The sequence below is a fragment of the Phalaenopsis equestris genome, unplaced genomic scaffold (assembly GCF_001263595.1).
Source record: "Phalaenopsis equestris unplaced genomic scaffold, ASM126359v1 Scaffold000002, whole genome shotgun sequence".
NCBI classification, from domain to species: Eukaryota; Viridiplantae; Streptophyta; class Magnoliopsida; order Asparagales; family Orchidaceae; genus Phalaenopsis; species Phalaenopsis equestris.
Window position 1 is genome coordinate 55,402,450 of NW_018164444.1, and position 20,506 is coordinate 55,422,955.

Here is a 20,506-nt window from a genome sequence, read left to right on the forward strand (position 1 = left end):
TGAATTCAGACTCACTTGAATATGACTCTAGTAACTGATTTAAGATAAGGCTTAATAATTATTCTATATCAGAAAATGCATTTTTTGGGTCAAATTTAATTTTTGGGGTAAATTTTGGTTTTTGAATCAGCTCAAATGTATTTGAAGATTAAATGAGTTTAAATTTGAGAGTTGAAATTTATATGAAGATTAATTGGGTTAAATTTTAATTAAGATGGATTTAAATGTCGTTAAATTAATTAATAAAAAATATATTATATTCATTTCAAAATAAAATTAATGACTTCAATTCCATTTTGATCCCAAAAAAAAAAAAAATCTTTATACATTATTAATAACTGTTTATTATTCTACACAAATCTCTAAGCATGGCTCGAATTGCGAGATAATTTTTAGAAAAAGAAATGTTCCAACCTAAAAAAAAATGATTTTTAACTCTGACTTCAGCAAACATACAATCAAATTTTCCGGTTCGACAAGATGAACACAATGACATCAAAATTAGTTTGAGTCAATTCAAACTCAATTCAAGCTGTTTAAATCATTTTTAAAAGATTTTGTGTCACAATTGAAAGGTCAAACATATTCTAAATTTGATAACTTCATAGTTAAACAAAACGGTTCGACATAACAAATCCAATGAGCCTAACATCACTTAATTTTGTTATTATTAAAACCCACAAATGTCCACAATGTTGTTTGTCTGCGAGAATTTCTCATGATGTCCGATAGAATAGTTCAAATTTTATTCCTTAATTGCAAAAAAACTTCTGTCAAACTCTATATTTAGAGTCTTACTCCCCTCATGAAAGGGGATTTGAGATCTAGACCTTGAACCAGAAGAACAGGGATTTAGAACACAATTAAGGAGTTGAATTCCAATGCATTTTTTAGATCAAAGACTCGGTGATCGCCAACCTCATTTAGTCGGTGCAACGAAACCATTTGTTGAATCATGATATGTGTTTCGTTAATATTCGTTGCGAAGAAATACACTTTGAAAACTGTATATTAAAGCTCCAACAACTATTTGTAGCTGCATTCACTCTTGACTATATTTCAACAAATATCTTAACTCGCGGAATTCTGTGACTCTTTTTTTACCCATGGTGTGTACATGTAACAATAGATCATTTCAACAAGGTTACACCGCATGATTTTTTTCGTATTCATGTTTTTCACATAAAAAATTTTGACATCCCGACCTTTCACTTTTATTATTTGAACATGCAACATTAATACAATAATTCATTCCTCTACTGCTATGAATCTTATAGCATGCATCAAATCTAAAGAAAATATTTATTTATTTAATTTTTTTTTTCCCTTTCAAATAGCCTACCAGAATTTAATTAGGCTAAAATTTGAATCCATTGAATTTGGTTTAAAATGAGCATAATATTAAGAAAAATCAAATAAGGCTTGGACCAATTTATTTTAATTAACAAATTTTCTCAGAATTTTTAAATTAAAATTATCTCTTCATGAAGTCAAATAAAAAAATATTCATATGAAAGATGAACATGGTAATTAGGAAAAATTATTGCATATCTACATCGTTGATCACGATGATCGACGGTGAGGATGTATTTCAGTGGGCCTCACTTTTTAAAAAAAAAAATTGATTGCATTCTCACTGTAGATCACTATGATCTACATTACAGTGTAGATCGGACACCGCATGCAGAGATGCATGTGCATGCAATGTCCGTATGCAATAATTTTTCAATAATTAGACATTCTATAAATTTTAATGATGCTTAAAAAAATGCTACTTCAAGTTGAAGAATAGCTTCTACATAATTATTTGATCACCCTTTTATCCCACAAATTCCTAACAACTAATTAAATAAAGACAGCAATTGATGAAAATAGTTTCCCAAAGGTGAAACATACACCTTTTCATCTATAGTTCTCCGACACCAAGGTGTTATAAATGTAAATATCAAATTACAGGTGTCAGAGATATGTAAATGCATAAGAATTGTGTGGCATATATATATATATATAAATTTCGCAAAAATTACTTTTTTGGGGGATTTGAAGTTTCTTCTTCGATCTTTATGATGCTAAGCTGACCGCCTTCTTTGCCGGCCATATTTGCTGCTTTGATCTCATTGCATTGATTTATAAACTTGCTGAGTTCCTGATATACATAAAAAAAAAAAAAAAAAAAAAAATATCTATATCATATCAACCAAATATTTTATATGGCAGATGATCAATATATTGATTGGGAATTATTGAATTTGCTTTAAGATTAGTAAAATATATGATTATTCAAATATGATTAGTGTTGCTTATAACACATGCCTGAACCCAGCATCTCAGGAAAGAGTCATTTACATAACAGACAATTCTTATATATTTACGCATAGCTGTAGGATGTTAAGGGTAGGACGTTTATATTAAAATATCATTTTATTTATAAAAAAAATGATAATTTTTCAAGTGTCCTCTCGTCCTTTCTCGTAATATTACTGTTCACGAGGCGGTATCGCAAGCCGGCATAAGATTTTTGCTGGCACCCGAGCATCATAAGGAAATCATGAAGGCATTCAGAGTTTTCGTTGCCTGACAGTCTTGTCGGGCATTAACAATCATCATCGGGGCTGACTATCTTTCTCAAGAAGTGCAGGTCAAAGTTAATGCCAAAAATTTTAGCACAGTGTGTGTTGCTTAAGACCAAGAAATTAAATTTTTGCCTGAAAGATCCTATGAGAATAATCCATGATCTTCTTGTTTTTTTTTTTTTTTTTTTTTTTTTTTTTGCACATAATGATTCGTGGCACCGAGAGAAACTAGAAATGTTTCTCCAGTTGCTTATCTTTCTCCCCAGACTACTAAAGATGGAATACTGTGGATGCAATGATTTTATAATTTCAAGGAAATTTTATTTGAGACGTAATATATATATATATATATATAAGGGTTAAATGTTGACAAATTTTAAATTCTGAAAGACAAAATGAGACAAACTTTTATTCTATTATGAGCAATTTGTGGTCGTGGTGATGAAAAAATTTATGAAGGAACCCTCTGAGCGAACTCCTGTAGTATCCGCAATGCGGCAGCTCCTAATGAGCAACGATTGAGAAGTACTTCCTCAACAACAACGCAAGAGGGGCGAGCCTCTGCCTCTATAAGCCAACACATTCTCAAAAATACGGAAGGTTGAATGGTTAGGCATTAACTTCCTTAACTCTTCACCCGACTTAGGTTGTTGTTGAGAGAGTACTTCACAGTCACTGCTTGGTTGGGGCAGCTTCACAGGTACCGCGGGGGTTGGTTTAGAGAATCTCTTAGATTTCTTCAACATAGCGACCGCGGAATGCTCAGGTTGGAATGAAAGTTTGGCTTTGAATGATTCATCACTCACAAATTAATAAATATATTGTCTCAGACGACATATTCTTGAAATCATGAAATTCTAGCATACATAGTATTTCATCCTGAGTAGTCTTGAGAGAGATGGGTAGTAGTTGAAACCTCCCTCGCATCTCTCAGAGCCCTCAATAATTATGTGCAAACAAAAGTTTCACGAACCACTATCTCATAAAAACTTTCAGGTGAAAATCTAACGTCTTGTTCTTAAACAACATGTGATCCTGTGCGTCACTAAAGAACTAGCACAATCGTGCTAAAATTTTTGGCATCAACTTTAAGCTGCACTTTTTGAAAAAAACGTCACTACCTGAAAAGATAGTTGGGCAATGCCAACTCCAAACGCCTTCATGATTTACGTATGCTCAAGCATCGACGAAGATCACAGTCTGTCTCATAACAATGCACTCGAAACAAGGAGAATATGCTCGATCAGCGGGCGTCAGTGATTTCACCACCATATTTTTAGGAAAATAATACTTCTTTGAAAAAAAAAAAGATCAAATCACCATCTGTCAGGTTCCACACCGCCTCTTCTAGATTCCGACATCACCTTTAGTTTTCGACAAGGCGAGGTTCCCCGATAGTCTGCATGTCGACATACCGAAAGATCCTGTCGATCGCCCACTATGTAGGACAGTGTAATTTTGTTCTACACAACAACATGAAATAATATCCCATTAATAGACGTCTACGCATGTTGAAAATGACTTTTTTGCTTTTGAGAAATCATGCTAATCACTCGCTAACAAACCGAGGAGAAACCACCTCCATCCTCTCCATCATGCCTATTTATAGGCTAAAACAACTAAAATTATGTTTCCAAAAAAAATTGAATGATGTTCATCATTTCAAATTTCATGTATTTATTGATTCTTTGTCATCATTCTGCATTCCCCTGCCTCTGTCAATTCCTTGCCATTATTCTACATTCCTGCCTCTGCCAATTTTTTTGTCATGCCCGTGCAAAAAGTTGACGTCAAACTTCTGTCGTCCGACTCTCACTTCTCATTTATATGCAATATATATATATATATATATATGTTATACACACGGTTTAATAAATATAAGAGAACTATCAACAATAACTTCCTATATATAATGACATTTTCATATGAAATTGATCCCACCCGAAAAAAAGAAGCAATACATACAACATCAACAAATTTCAATCATTCGACATGAATCTCGAGCCATGACACAGATCTTGAAATGATATTTTGAGCAAGAAAACTTCTCATTTGATTATAAGTCATCCAAAGTCTTGATTTCAACAAACTTACAAACAAATTTAACAACTCAACGATTAACGAACTCAATGGTACCAATATCAGTACAATATAAACCAAATCAAGCCCGATCAAGACATTGAAACATTTTAGAAGTTTTTTATACATATTTGAATGGTTAAATAGATGTGGAATCTGACTAGCTTATAGTCGAATTGAACACCTCGATAAGACGGATCTAAAGAGACCCAGGTCGCCTAATTGCGACACCATTAAAGCACTCAAATGTCCATCAAATGCCCTCTGATCAAGAGAATTTTGACGAGTTGTACGATTGAAATGACATATATTTCTTCATTAATTGCAATCGGGATTCTATAAATAGAACCCTAGTCCCCTCTTCAAGGGGGCTTGGAGCTTGAAACCTGAAGAGTGTGAAACTTGGAGAATGAGCTAAGTTCCGATCTTCTTCTGCACTACTGATATATTGACCATTAGTCGCCGACCGCCGCCAACCAGAGATGGCCACCACTTGCAGGCTACCAACGATTACCATTGGTCGTCACCCACTTATGACGAAGCACCTTATGAAATAACTTATGAAGCGACACATCATCTCAGACGTCGTGTCGACCCTAAAGACGGTGCATTTAAGCCCTGACTATTACTTCCCCCTGCGATCCTCCCTATTATGGAGCAACAAGCTTATTTGTGCATCGATGATGTAACTCGTTTAACTTTTGCCCGCATGAAGGACAAGAGGTTGTAACTCTAATCACCAATTCATAGTAGATCTCTTCAATTGGGTCAAACAACATGATTTTTAAGATGAAATCACCAATATAATCCGTTACTCTATCGCCATAATGTTAAGATTCATTTTTGAAAAATTTAAATCATAATTAATACCTTTAATATGAAAGATATGATATGATGTTAAGATTCATTTTTGAAAATTAAAGGTACAAATTTGTAATAATGAAAATAAAATAAAATTAATAACTACAATTTCATATAAAAAAACACAAGTAGGACTTAATGGTATCTCAATAAATATATGAAAATATTTAAGAGATTTGAGAATTTATTGGTTTACTAAACTTTTTAATATTATTTTAAAAACCAAAAAGACGCCTAGAAAGTTGAGGAAAAGCATTTTGATCCCCATTTTTAAGAAAAAAAGGGGATGCACAAGAGTGTATAAATTATAAATAAATTAAATTAATGTGCCATACAATAAAATTATTGAAGAGAGTAATTGAACATAGATTAAGACGTGATACTATATTTCTCATAATCAGTTTGGATTTATGTCGGGCAAGTTTACTGTGGAAGCTATACATTTATAGAGAAGTTTGATGGAGAAGTATAGAGAAAATAAGGAGGATCTACAAATAATTTTTATTGATTTTGAAAAAACTTACAAAAAAGTTGTAAGAGTACTTTGGAGAATTTTAGAAAAGAAAGAAGTTGATAAGACTTATATTCAAGTCATTAAAGATATGTATACTAGACTTATTACTTGTGTTCAAACAAAAGGAGGATTGACCAAGTTTTGTTTTTTCGGTTGTATTATATTAGGTATCGGCTTAAAGCCCATCTCTTTTTTACTTTAGTTATGGATGCTCACATTTACAGGCAGTTGAACCATGGTATAAGTTTTGTTGCTGATGATACCCTTCTTATGGATAATACTCGAGAAATAATTAAGTAAAAACTTGAATTATGGAGGTCTACATTAGAGTCTTAAGGTCTTCATTTGTGTTGATCTAATAACAAATACATAAAATGTAATTATGTTAGTAGTAAATATAATGACAGAATTGTAATAATGGATGATCCAATCATTAAAAGGAGTGAACGCTTTAGATATCTCAGGTCTATTGTTCAAAGTGATGGTGATATAGATGAAATCGTTATTAGTAGAATTCAGGTTGATTGGTTGAAGTAAACGAATGCATCGAGCCTATTGTGTGATAGAAAAGTACCGCTTAGACTGGAAGGAAAATTTTATAAGATGGATAAGATGGTGAAACCTACAATGTTTTATGGCGCAAAATGTTGGCCTATAAAGGGAAGCATAAAACTAAGTCAAAAGTGTTGATAAGATGAGAATGTATAGGTGGAAGAGTGGCTTGATAGTTGGAGACAAAATGTGAAACAAATTTATCTGTAAAAGAGTTTGTGTAGCTCCAATGGCAGAAAATATTAGAGATAGTATTCTCAGACGGTTTGGTCACATTAAACGTCGATCACCTGATGATTTGGTTAGTATAGTAGATGTTTTAGATTCGACTAAAGTTAAGGAAGGTAGAAGTAGACCTAAAAAGATTTGGGCATGTTGTATAAAAATAATCTTAATTTGTTAGAATTCAATGAAAGTATGATACACAATAGGGCACAATGGTAAAAAAATTCATGTCGCCGACCCCACTGAGTGGGATAAAGACTTGCTATATTTAATTTTAGAATATGTCCATAATTCGAGATAATTTTTATTTTTGGTTTATATTTTAATTGCTTAAATGGCCAAAATTTTTGTTGATATAGAGATAATTTTTTTTATAATATATATAAAAAAAAACATATTGATTTTTAAAATGTCTTATAAAAAAATTATAATTGTAATGCATATATTTTATAATATCCTAAAATAATTAAAAATATGAATTTTTTTCATATTTTAATTTTCTTAAAGATAAACAATTTCATTCTATAAAATAAAAATCATACAAAAATTAAACATTTCACGATAATGGACATTTCAAGTTTCATTTCCTATTAATGTCTAAAAATATTTAATGAATGCAATTATTTTGGTGTTTAATGGTTTAAATATCAAAGCTTTTGCAGTTGAGTTTTCCATTTACCAAGAACTTAATAATAATAATTAAAAACACCCACCAACAGTAATATTCAACTTCACACCTTTGATCATTTGTGTGGTTTTACACTCGCAAAATTAAATGAATTGGTAAGAATTGCGTTGCAATATGATTAATTGTATAGTTTTAATTGAAAAAAGCAATACTTGTTCTCATTTGTATTAATTTATCATATCATTGTATTTTGTTTTCCACATTTATATGTGTTAGTTTGTGATTTAGGGGATGTTCGGTAGTATATTATTTATATGATTTAGGGTTGGATTTAACTTAAATACATCAAAAAAAAAAAAACAACAAACAATTAACAACAAACAATTAAAATTAAATTAAATCAAACACTCCATTAAATTGAATTTTCCCACGTTTCGCCTCATTACTAAATCCGATTGCAAGGCGTATTTATTCAGTCGTCGCTCGTGAGCTCCTCCATTGCACACTGGATCAAATCTAGATGATGAATTTAACTTATATCTATCTAAACACCGAAAAGTTAAAATAAAATTAAATCAAATGCTCAATTAATTGAATTTTCTTGTGTTCCTTTTCATTTACAAGCTAAATTCAGATTTATTAAATCCAATTGTGAGATGAATTTATTCTTTCGTCGCTTGTGAGCTCCTCCACCGCGGACTGGATTTGATAAATCCCGATTTATCGGATTTGATAAATCCTAATCAACATAAATCTAAGTTACAGTCAAACACCGCCTTATTAATCATATTTTTAGCTTCCATGATAGATTTTATTATGAGGATATGAAATTAGTTGAAATCTAAAGAAATTCATGTTCGTACACGCCTAATTTGATTAGCCTCTCTTGACATGTTCATATAATTAAAAAAAAGGATAACCACCTTTATTAAAGACTAATGGTAGCACTTTCATATAATCATGCTTAAGACTCCTAGGGGGGTGCATATGCTCCTTTTTAAAAAACAAATATATTGTGTGTTTCTTATGCTAATAAGGATAATTAAGCAGCTTCTTTTTATAATTTCGCCTTCATGCATATATAATTTGGCATATATATATATAAATTGAAGTTTATGCATAAGATATGTAAATAAACAAAAAATGAAGCGTTCTACATGTAAATCTTCTTACTATATAACAAAACAAAAGGGTGAAAGTAAGCTTACCAATCCAAGTTAAAAATATGGCCTTAAAAATGAAGTTTGGTTATCGTCAGATTTACGAAATCCAACCCTAAACCCTAACCCTAAATTTAAGATTTAAGAACTCAAATTTGCTTTCGATTCAGCTTAAATCCGAATTTAATAAATCCAACGAAGTGATGGATATAAGGGATTTACGATTTACGAATTTACTAAATCTTACTAATGCTAAATCCTACTTGCAGCCAAACCAAACACCCCCCATAAGCTTAGACCTGAGACGATCTGAGTTGGTTCATAACTTCAAGCCATGGAATGAATAAAGAGGAAGGCGATGGAAATAACTTACTCGATTGGCTTTCATGTCGTCGGTTACATTTGAGGGATTCAAAACTCTTTTCCCTGAAATGATAAAATGCGAACAATAAAGTTCGATGTGCTGTGAAATTCTCGTTCTGATCAGAAAAGAAAGCCAAAATGGTGGATCGACGATTCACCTTTGCGGGCGTGAGGGGTTTTGCCATGACGATTTGGAGGAATCGTCTTCTTCTTCTTCTGTCCCTTGAAGAGATCGCCCTTCTGCGTCATGCTGGCGGGATTTCGAAGATCTCGCGGCGGGAGGCAGCCCGCGCTTCGCTTCTTTGCGTCCTCTAGGGTTTTTGAGTAGTGAGGGGTTTGGGCTTGGTTTTGGGCACTTGTTAGTTGGGAAAATTTGAAGCAAATAAAATAGGAAAATTTACTTAAGTGCCCCTCAATTCGAGTGTATTTCTACATGCCCCATTGCTTTTGATGTGATATGAAAATTTTGGGTGATATAAATATAAAAAAATAAAATTTAAGTGTTATATATGAATATATAAGAATTAGGTCATATGTACTCAAATGTTCCTATTATATATCTAAATTTTAAAGTTTAATTTTTTATATTTATATCATCCAAATATTTAAGCTCATGAGCTGGATCTACTCGACTCGTTAACTCGTGAGCTGGCTCATTTAAAAAAATATTAATATAAATATACTCAAAATGAATTAAATATCAAAAATTTATTTTAAAGGTATTAAAAATGTTTAAAAAATAATATTTTGTATTGTATATTACATGATTTTATATAATTCATTTCCTAATTATTCATTCTATTTGTCATCTTATTATAAAGCTAACTTAAATTAATATTGTTTTTCACTTTTATAATCCGGCTTGTGAGTCAGCTCAAACTCGTGACTCAAGCTCGAGCTCGAGTTGCAACTCGATAAAATTAATGAAGCTCAAGCTCCAGTCGAGGGTAGCTCGAGCTTGACTCGACTCTTTTACACCCCTAGTCTCACCTACATTAAGCTTCTCCACAAGTCTCTCATATACAAGAGTGAAATAATTATAAAGTATGAAATTGTTTCGTTGATGGTAAAGGAACAATCAATATTACCTTCAAGAGAAAGTTCATCGGCAAGCAATCAGATCTGAACCATTGGTTCTACATCTCAATCTTACATCTTCACAACCTTATCCACACCATAATCCTTTAGAATATTTGAGGGAAAAGGCCATTGATCTGCAAATTTTCTTAACAATGCACTAAAATATCAAGATCATATACTAATTAAAACTAAAAGGGATGTTGGAAATAGGGGCCTAGTTACCAAAACTAAGCTTTGGAAGCATAAGTACGTCAGGACCCTTCCAGTCATTTTGGGTGATTAGAAACTTGCCCTCATATGATGTCTTTCGAGGCAACAGTCGTTGGCTCTTCAGTAGAAGGATCGATGGCTGACAACATGTGCATCTTTATTGGAGCCATTTCATTTTGATTGACTTATTAGGCTACACTCAAGATTTTTGTCCTCCCCACAGGACTGTCCGACGACCCTTTTTCTTTCTCGATAGGCTTCAAACTCATAGCTCCACCTTTCTTTCCTTTAAAGTTAAGAGAACCCTAGAATTCTTCCCTTTCTTTAACTTCTGCTGCTAGATTTATTTCAACCATTCCTCCTAGACATTCATCCCTTCTTTGGAAATCTTTTTCATCAAAGCTGTATTGAATTAACGTCAAACACTTGAGAACAGAGAGGAGTGCAATAACGGAGCCCATGACTCACTAATCATCACAAAAACTAGTGCAGCTATTGAGTATCGCATAAGGAGTTAATTCGATAAACTCTTCTAATAATCATTGAAATTAATTTTCTGTTATTAATATTATTTTCTTCTCTTGATGAGGTAACGACACATTGACAAATGTTGCAAATATTCAAGTGGTGCCTGTTTCGAAAAACTTGAAAGTTATTTTCCGATAATCCTGAAGAATTAACATCAGTACAAACTCCATGATAGGGAAGTTTCGAAAACTTAATACTCTATTCTACCATTATCTAGGAGTGCATATTCCCCTGATGACTGAAGTGAGACACACCCATTCTTTCTTATTAAATAACATGTGTTTTGCCCAGGGTAACTCGACAAGAAAAATCGTTCTTTATCCCATTTAGGTCATGACAAAAGAAATAATCCATTGTCATAACAAAAGAAATAATCCCTGGTCATTCTGCATGAAGAAAAACCTTGCAAATCACTATATAATCGGATCCCATGTGTGAAGATCCAATCCCCTGCCATTGAAAAACAAGCGACCCCATGTATCGCTAGAAAAACCGACTAACTGGATTAAAATCCCTGGAGTTAACTTCAACCCAGATTTTTAGAAACAGACTATCAACCTGATGATGACTGCCACTGTTCAATAAGAAATTGTGAAATACTTACCTGATAGCTTTACAAATATCAGGCAACTCGGTCGCCAACGAAAGTCATAAGTCGACCCACAAAGTCATCTCGCGAAGAGAAATATATCCCGAGGGGGGGGGGGGGGGGGGGGGGGGTGAGAGGAGTAAGTTCGATCTGTCTGAGCAATAATCTTCACCACCATATAATTCATAAAATAATATCAAATTAATCTCAATCAAAAAGAATTCTTAATCTGCCTCTAACTTTCATGATGGCGTCATTCACTAGGTGTCAGTGTCTTGCAAGATTGAAAACTTCTTTGGAATGTGTGACAAGGAAGCTCCAAACTTTTCCTCTACAAAAATTCCCCTTTAGAATGCACAAGGGGAGTCCTTTAATTCTGTTCTCACCTCTTAACCCTCTTTGGGCTCCAAAGAACATGAAATTATCCTCTAGAACACAGAATGGGGAAACTCAAAGCCTTTCTTCAACTCTCTCTTTTTAGGCTCCAACAATACTTGAAATTCCCATGTGGAGCACACGGTGAGAAACTATAGGACTTTCTCCACTTGGGTTTTTTTCTTCACCTTCTCCCTCTTGCTCCCCATGTACCTTCTTCTTCACATCCCAGAGGTCTTACTCCCTTTAAGCCCCTTTTTATAGATCCCAAAGCCTAATTCTTGCATATTTTTGTTCCAAAACTTACATAATTTCAATCTGATTTGGGCCTTGGATTCCAACGCCTCATTCAAACCACTTGATATGTGCTTTACATCCCATCACTGATTGGAGACATTGGATCCATCGTGTGAATCCTGCCTTCCGATCTAGCTCCCCTAGATCATTGACGTGATGAGCCCGCAAGTGGCCCAAAAACCAGCACAAGACCTGCTACTTTGGGCCAACGCGCGAGGCCTCACCCGCCCGACCCGTGTGCCCATTGACCCTACTTACTCCGGCTTAACACCATACCAACCAGCGTAGCTGACCCAACCCGCACCACGCTTCACTGCCCACCGGTCCTCCATTGTCCGTCACCATGCTACCAACCACCGAAATATTATTTTTTTGCACATGTATCCTTTTATAAATCAAGTGACAGATTTTTCCCTCCACCAAAAAGTTCATTAGCTTTATAATATCATGCCAGCGTAGCATTGCCCTCCGGTCTGGCGGCCCACCAACCACCCGCCGGAGAACCATTCTCAACTAACACCAAGACCAACGAAATCCCCCAAATCCCCACCTCCAACCCGCGGAGAAACAAAGCCTCGCGGCACCAATCTCCAATGTGTGGTCATGGAGCCCACGCCGGTTTAGCGTGGGTGCATTTTCTGGTGGATTCACTTTTTCTTAACCCTCAGTTCTTGATCATATTTACGCCAGCGTGCGGCTCCCATCCATCCCTACCGCTACAATGAACGCAGCTTCTCACACTATAAAGCAGAGGTCCAGAGCGCAGAACCAGAGAGAGTGAGAGAGAGAGGAGGGTGCTTGGAGTTAGAGAGAGAACTCGCCGAACCCTAGGCCCTTCTTGCTCGCATGGCGATGGCGGCCGTTGCCGCCGTCTCCTCTTCCAGCCTCTGCTCCTCCGGCAAACGCCTCCGTTCGATCTCACACCGTCCTTCCTCATCCCGATTTCTAGCCACTACTGTCACCCCCTCATCTCATCGCCTCCAGATCTTCCGCCTCCGTCCTACTCGAAACTCCTTCCTCGTCGGATCTGGCAGCGGCGACGGAGGCTTCGGCTCTGGAAACTCCGGTGGTGGAGGCGGCGGAGGTGGAGGGGATGAGGGGTCGAGTGGGAAGAACAGGACGGAGGCGATTCTTGCACTTGCTGAGATCGGTCGGTCGGCTGATAGCTTACCGGCCGACTTTGCTGCGGCGGTTGATGCGGGGAGGATACCGGGGGAGATAGTGTACCGTCTCGCGAATTTGGAGAAGTCTCCGATCTTCCGATGGCTACTGCAGTTCGGGGGTTTCAAGGAGAGGTTGCTAGCGGATGATCTGTTCCTGGCGAAGGTTGCTATGGAGTGCGGAGTTGGTATTTTTACTAAGGTGGGTTTTTAGTTTTAGTCTGCTTCTTGTTTATGGTTTTTGTTGTTGGTGTCGGTTTTATTGTGAATACTGTTCAGCACTTGTGCTCTAATGTGTAGCACGTCAGTTCGAAAACAAATTTCAAATATCGGGGTAAAATGTAGGATTTAAATAGATTTATTAGTAAATCCTGACAAATCCAAATTTATCAAATCCCGAGGCAGGTAAATCTAAAGAACTGCTTTGTATGGTTGTAATTAAATCCTGCTCAATCTCAGCAGGTCAGCAGCTCAGCAGCAGTAGCTCCCTCTTCATCTTGCCTACATCTCTTAAATCCAGTGTTTAGTTAATCCGAATATTGGGAGAAATGAAACTAATTCGGATTTAACCACTCCCTGCATTTAAAGTGCACACATTTGAATGTTTGGCTGAATTTACAGTAAAACGTAAATACTATTGAAAACTCACTATGAAACAGCCTTTAAGTTTTGCAGGAGTTTTATAAGAGGCCTTTTGGATGATGCTTGTTTCTTTTGGGGGCTTATTAACTGTGTTTCATGTCGTTGGATATGTAGATTATTCAAAAAAAAAAAAATTTATCTCCTCCTGCGACTGAAATTAATGCATTCATTTGAAATATAGTGATACTGAAATTAAGAAGTTCTTGTTACATTCCTATAGTTTACCGCTAAACAGAAGTAAATGGACACTCATCTAAGGTTTGGGTTGTTGTTGATGATATAATACTAAAATCTGCACTATGGTTTTTGGATTGAAAGTTAGGAGCTTCAAAATGTTGTTTTTTCCTTTTTCTATTATCTTCAGTGATTTTTTTTAGAAGATTTACATACATCCTACTCAATTTGTATGGCTTTACATATCTAACACCTAAACTTCAGTTTTTACATACATGCCACCTTACCTATGCATGTAAAAGTGTGTTTCACCTTTTAAAAGTTAAAATGTTGGTATTTTTTTTGTGATAAAAGATTTGGGCGGTATAGCCGTAAAAAGTAAAGTTCCAAGTGTTACCCATCTAAATATATAAGAACTGAGTGGTATGTATGTAAATGTCTCCCTTTTTTGCGTGGATTGTGAATCACCAATGCACCAACAACCCTGCCCCCTAACCTATATGCATTTAAATCTTTTGCTTGCTAGCTTGGAATTTACACTTGAAGCTTAAATATATTCAAGATATGATGCATCTGATTGCTTATTAATGGCTTCATGTACATATTATATGTGTTTTTCATTTTTCTATTGGGAAATGGACTGCCTTACCAAGAGTAAATTAAGTTAAAATCTCATGATGTTTTTTTTTTCTTATTTTATTTTAATTTTTATTATTTTATATTCGTTATCATAGCATATATACATTTATTTCTTCTTTTCATTGATGCAACCTTAGTACTTCCATGGGTTATGGCCTGACATTTTCAAGGATTTTTTTCCAGACTGCTGCGGAATGGGAACGTCGAAGAGAGAACTTTATGAAAGAGCTTGATTTTGTTTTTGCAGATGTGGTACACTTTCTATAACACATGAATATTTTATTTTTAATTAACTATAATCTGTGCCCAAAAATGTATCCATTGCTCTAAAATTACAGTTTTCAATTTCCTCCTTATTACTTGTTTTGTAATAAGTTTGAATAACTAGACCGTGTCTGAAAATCTCTCAGTTTGTTATTCAAATGCGTTGTCCATGTGATTGTTAAGTCTAGCTGTGAACTTAATTTTGGTTGGGGTAACAAAAAGGGTCATTTAATTTGCTAAATGGTTATTATAGGGCGTATTTTTTGTCACTTTTGCTTTTTCTTTTTGTTTTCATTTTTTGCTTTTGGAATTTACATATCTAGCGCACAATGCTTATGTATTTACATATCTTACACTTAAAATTTCATATTTACAAGAATTGCTTTGGTGCTTTAAACCTACGCATGAAAAGGCCTATTTCAGTTTAAAAAGTGATAATAGTGCTATTTTTAAGCGATATTAAAGATTTGAGTGCTATTGTGTAAATATGAATGTTTAGGTGTGAGTTATGTAAATACATTAGAATCGTGTGCCATGTATGTGAATGCTCCTTTTGCTTTTGTTATTGAAAACATTTTTGATTAGTGTAATTTTTGCTTAAAAAAAACAAATCACCTTGACTGTTTTTAAAAAACAACTAACACAATCAAAGTTCTTTTAATTCCAATAAAAACATAAACAATATAAAAAATAAAAACAATAAAAAGAAAAAACAAAAAACAGAACTGTTTTGGAAAAACCCCTCAACTTTCATCAGTGCGCAGGACTTCATCATCAGATTTGTAAGGTTTTGATGAAGAAGAATAAGAATAATATTAAAACATTTGAAGGTCTTGTGAGTATGTGTATTATTTTGATGCTAACACAGGATGACTTGGAAGCATACTCATCTACATGATGAGCATATAAAATACAAACTACTAGAATCTTGGATATTATTAATCCATTTCAAGGTAACTTTCTATTTATAATGGTTTGAATTTTTATAGATCTTTTGAGATATTTGTATTTTTGGGATTTATTATTTAATCATTTCCTTTTGTTGTTTTAAGTTAGTTTAATCATTTTTTGAAAACTTTTTAATTATTGGAAGATTTAGATACATACGACACAATTCATTTGTATTTACATATCTAACTTACATATCTAACACTAAATTTCAATTTTTACATACAAGCCGCCGTACCTATGCATGAAAAGGTTTACTTCACATTTATAAGTTAAAATAGTGGTATTTTTTATTTGAAATTTAGATTTGGGTGGTTTAAATGTAAACAAGTAAAGTTTAGGTATTAAATATGTAAATACATAACAATTGGGCGGTATGCATGTAAATGCCCTTTATGCTTATATATGCTTTCAGTTGCTCATTCAAACTATTTTCTAGGTAATGGCAATAATTGCAGACTTTATGCTCGTCTGGCTTCCTGCGCCAACAGTTTCTCTTCGACCACCTCTTGCTGTAACTGCTGGTCGAATTGCGAAATTTTTTTACGGATGTCCAGATAATGCTTTCCAGGTATTACTCTGGTTATAATTTATAGGTTGTTTGGAGAAGAAGAACATTAATTATGTGGTCAGATTAATTTCATAATAGAAATAATTTCTGCAGGTTGCTCTGTCTGGAACCTCCTACTCATTTTTGCAGAGAATAGGCGCAATTGTGGTATGGTAGAAATTTTCTTCATTGTTATTTTATAAGGAAGATTTTCAGACATACCACTCAATTGCTATGTATTTATATCTAATTCCAAAAAATCAATTTTTACATAAATGCCGTCTCACCTGTACATGAAAAGGAGTATTTCACTTTTAAAAGTTACAATGGTGGCAGTTTTGATGTGATATAAAAGATTTGGGTGGTATAAGTGTAAGGACTAAAATTTGGGTGGTATGCATGTAAGTGCCCCTTTTTAGAACTTTCTTTCCGCAGATACTGAAACAGCTAAGCATAACATTATTTAATTGTTGGTTTTTTTTCCTGCAGAGGAATGGGGCAAAGCTTTTTGTGGTTGGGACTTCTGCATCTTTGGTGTGTTTCTTAAACGATTGATCTTGCCATGATTTCTTTTTTTAAATTTCTCTCGAAATATGCAGAATAGAAATTTATATAAATTAAAATTTAATTTGTTATGTTTAAAAGAAGGAATGAACGAACGACCAAATATACATTTAACTTGCTAAGTTATTATTTAACAACATTGTTGGTGTTATTTTTCAAAGGAATGTTTTATTACATGATTTATTGTGTGTATGGGTTCCTTTTTATCTCATTTTAATTTTGTGAGTTTTATCAAGTTTATCAAATGCTAAAAATCCTCACTCATCCAGCCATTTTTTTCCCTGATTATCTAATACTAAAAATAGAGGCATTTCTGGGAAAGTTATATTATAAAATAATTTGTTCTTATTAGAAGTTATGAGGATTAGATTCATTTTCTAATATAATTTTATTTTCTTTCTTATTTTAGATTTATTTTTTTGTATTGGATTTATTTCTTTCTCTATTTAAGGCTTTTCTATTTTATGTTGTTTCCTTTATCTCCAAATAATTAATATAAATTGATTAATTGGAGATATTAGGTGTTATATCTTTCATTTCTTGTTATTTTCTTTTTATTGTATTTCCTATTCTAGGAATCATGCAAGAGTTATTTATACCCCCATTTCATATCAATAAATAAACTCCACATTATTATGAATTTCAACATGATATCAGAGCCTTGAAACAAATTCTAAAGTCTCTTGCCGCTAAACTTCCTATTCCCCGCAGCTGACAATCACTTTCTAGTTCTTATGCCTGAAAATTCCTCTCCCCGCAGGCCCCGCAGTTAGAATTCCCTCCTGCAACTTTTCCCGCCGTTGGAACTCCCTTTTGTAGCCTTTCCTAACAGCCGAGTTTCCTTCCTCTGTTGTTTTTGTATAGATGTTGGTCGCTCTGTGAACTTCTGTAAATCCTAGAGGCTCCCTAGATGTAGATAAGTGAGGATCTCTTGGAATTCTAGTTCCCGATTTCTGCAATTTTCTAGTTCCAGATTTCTGTACCAACACATTCACCGTTTTGGTTCCTTTGGATCATCGATTTTCTTGGCATATCGAGATATCGAGGGATCTTTGTGTTACTGGCACTGATATGCTCTTCATGGCCTATTTGTGCAACTTCCATTGTTCGGTAAATTTCCTAATCTCACCGATCCACTGCTTTAGAGCTGTTTGTACTCGTTGATAAATTATTTTGGAGCTTAGAGAGCACTAATGAGGCACTCAGAACTCTTGAGGTAATTGGGTTAGAAAAACTAATGATGTACGTAGCGTAACATGCAAAGCCGTTGTAGAAAATCTGGGGTCATCATCTTCTACATAGAAAGAGTTGTGTTTTGTGTTGAAAGTGAATTCTATCTTGAAATGCGAGACTGAATCCATAAATCCATAAATTTTGAAGAGGCATTGCATCAAAGCATGTGGTTGTGTTAAAAGCTGCTAGCTCGGTGCCGAATTTTTATTACTCCATTGGAGGCTTACTTCTTGTTAAAAAGTAAGGTTCTGAAGTAATTTTACTAGATGCTGTTGGTACATTTCATGCCATAAAGGCACTAAGTAAGAGTGATGGAAGATGGCACTATGATTCTAATGGTGCCGAATCTAGCACTTGCTGATGTTTTTTCCTTGGCTGATTCTGGGGTGGACCAGTCTATGATTGGAATTGTCAAGAATTACATCGTCAAACTGTTTGACATCATACAAAGCTACAATGATGGTACGTTATACTTTAATGATAAACATGAGTGATTATGGAAGCCTGCTTGAAATTTCAACAACTATAGTGTGAATTGTGACAACATTTGCTGATATTTCTTCTGGGAGACTAGGAGACTAAATATTCCAGGCAACAAAATTTGGGCTTGGCTAAATTTTTCCTGCAGCCTACACCTGGCCCTCCGACGAAACAATCATTCCATTTCAAAATCTGCTGCTAAGAATGATTTTGAATGTAAACTCTTCCATTTCATTAGCATTTTGGCTTATATATAGCCATACAACATTTAGACATCTTCTATTTACAAATAAAACCCTACATAAGATATAAATATCAACAATTGTTACTATTTTTGGATATATATAAGGGTTATTTTTACCCCCTTTTCATATCAATAAATAAATTCTGTATTATTCTGAATTTCAACAATTTCAAATGAATAATTTCAGCAAATTCTTTCTATCTTATTAAGAATGTGTTGTTTCAAAGAAATTTGAGGTGGTATATTAAAAATGAACGAGTATTTAGGTAGTTGATCGATGGGATTCCGATCAGAGAGAGAAGGTAAAAATTGCTAAACCTATAAATATATGCTCAAACGAATCCTAATGGAGGACATGGAACCAAAATTAGATGATTTGGAAGAAAGCTGGATGGCTGAACTGTGGTGCAATTAAAGTCACCGTAAACAATCCAAGGATTAAGGAATCTAGAGGCATGACTACTAGGGTCATTAAAGAAGTATCACAACTCGTCTCTTTGAGGGGAACTTTTAATGGCATAAACAACCATGAGAAAAATAAATTAATTAATTAATTAAAAGTGAAAATCAGCTTAATGAATTAGGCGATGAATGGAGGAATTGATAATCTTAGTTGAAAACATATATTTTGAAGAAAAAAAAAAATCAAAATAGTCCCTCGACTTTTTGCAGGGGTCATTTGAGTCTTAAGAGTTTATAAAAAGCGTCAATTTAGTCCCCAGATTTTTTTAAAACGTGTTGAAATAGTCTCAACGGATCACTATTTCAGTCTCAAATTAAAGAGTCTATGGATTAGTTTAACATTTACATAGACTTTGGGATTAAAGTAGCCCCATGTAAATGGTTAGAGGACTATTATGACATTTTACTCCATATACTTGTGTAGCATCTGAAAGATACCACCAAAATAAACAAAATAAATTATGAATGAGTCCTTTGGAGGAGAAAATATTGAATTTATTTGAGCCGTAAGAGGAGCAAAGAGAAGCCTCCCATGACTTGGTTTCAAAAAGGTGAGTACGCCAACACAAAATTAATGGACCAACCTCCTGTAGTTACCTACCTTGGAGTTATCATGAAGACTCTTAAGATTCATAACAAGCATTTGTGTTAGTATTTACTTTATGCTTGTGGATATTCCTACCTTGCTACTTTTGTTAGGTTTTTTGCGAAGCTGTAAAGCTCCGGACTAACAAGAAGGGAAATTTACGTACACACTACACAATTCCCTGTATATACATTTCTAACTCCTATACTTTAATATTTACATTTGTAATACTTTGGTGTCATAAATCTATACATGAAAAAGTGTGTTTCACTTTTTAAAAGTAAGTAAAAATGGTATTTTTAATGTGATAATAAAGATTTGAGTGTTATAGATGTAAATTATGAAAGTTTAGGTGTTAGATATTTAGGTGTTAGATATGTAAATACATAAGAATAATTTGTTATTATGTAAATGCCTTTAACAAAAATTATTTGAGCAGTGCCTAAGGCACTTTGGTTGGGCAGAAATTGTAGGAAGGATTGTTGCTACTAGAGGAAAATCCATAAGATGAAGGGCCTTCAGCAGG

At 34.1% G+C, this 20,506-nt stretch overlaps 2 protein-coding genes across 4 annotated transcripts in view; one reads left to right on the forward strand and one right to left on the reverse strand.

Moving 5' to 3' along the window:
• Nucleotides 1-1,785: 1,785 nt before the first annotated feature.
• Nucleotides 1,786-9,319, reverse strand: LOC110033006. 2 transcript variants are annotated; one of them, XM_020736838.1, is made up of 3 exons: nucleotides 9,114-9,318; nucleotides 8,966-9,018; nucleotides 1,786-2,146 (listed from the first exon to the last, which is right to left on the reverse strand). In XM_020736838.1, exons 1-3 carry the CDS (start codon nucleotides 9,202-9,204, stop codon nucleotides 2,024-2,026), a joined length of 267 nt encoding a protein of 88 aa, XP_020592497.1. In that variant the 5' UTR covers nucleotides 9,205-9,318; the 3' UTR covers nucleotides 1,786-2,023. The 2 variants fall into 2 exon arrangements, with proteins under 2 accessions (XP_020592497.1, XP_020592489.1); XM_020736830.1 differs by lacking the exon at nucleotides 1,786-2,146 and adding an exon at nucleotides 3,875-4,036 and having other exon boundaries at nucleotides 9,114-9,319.
• Nucleotides 9,320-12,481: 3,162 nt separating this feature from the next.
• The window catches only part of LOC110038134 (protein RETICULATA-RELATED 4, chloroplastic), an 11,175-nt gene continuing 3,150 nt past the window's right edge, over nucleotides 12,482-20,506 (forward strand). For both annotated transcript variants that reach the window (XM_020742913.1, XM_020742907.1), the window contains exons 1-5: nucleotides 12,482-13,396; nucleotides 14,833-14,901; nucleotides 16,301-16,432; nucleotides 16,526-16,579; nucleotides 16,901-16,945. In XM_020742913.1, coding sequence (XP_020598572.1) covers nucleotides 12,881-13,396; nucleotides 14,833-14,901; nucleotides 16,301-16,432; nucleotides 16,526-16,579; nucleotides 16,901-16,945 — 816 coding nt within the window. In that variant the 5' untranslated portion in view covers nucleotides 12,482-12,880. The remainder of the gene's footprint in view (nucleotides 13,397-14,832; nucleotides 14,902-16,300; nucleotides 16,433-16,525; nucleotides 16,580-16,900; nucleotides 16,946-20,506) is intronic.

What these genes read in the sequence shown, in the direction of transcription:
- LOC110033006 (XM_020736830.1), bottom strand. Translation starts at nt 9,204, where the DNA reads ATGACGCAGAAGGGCGATCTCTTCAAGGGACAGAAGAAGAAGAAGACG. An exon ending in AACCCCTCACGCCCGCAAAG is followed by an intron (nt 9,019 to 9,113) that starts GTGAATCGTCGA and finishes TTATCATTTCAG; the next exon opens with GGAAAAGAGTTTTGAATCCC. An exon ending in ACGACATGAAAGCCAATCGA is followed by an intron (nt 4,037 to 8,965) that starts GTAAGTTATTTC and finishes GTTGTTGTGTAG; the next exon opens with AACAAAATTACACTGTCCTA.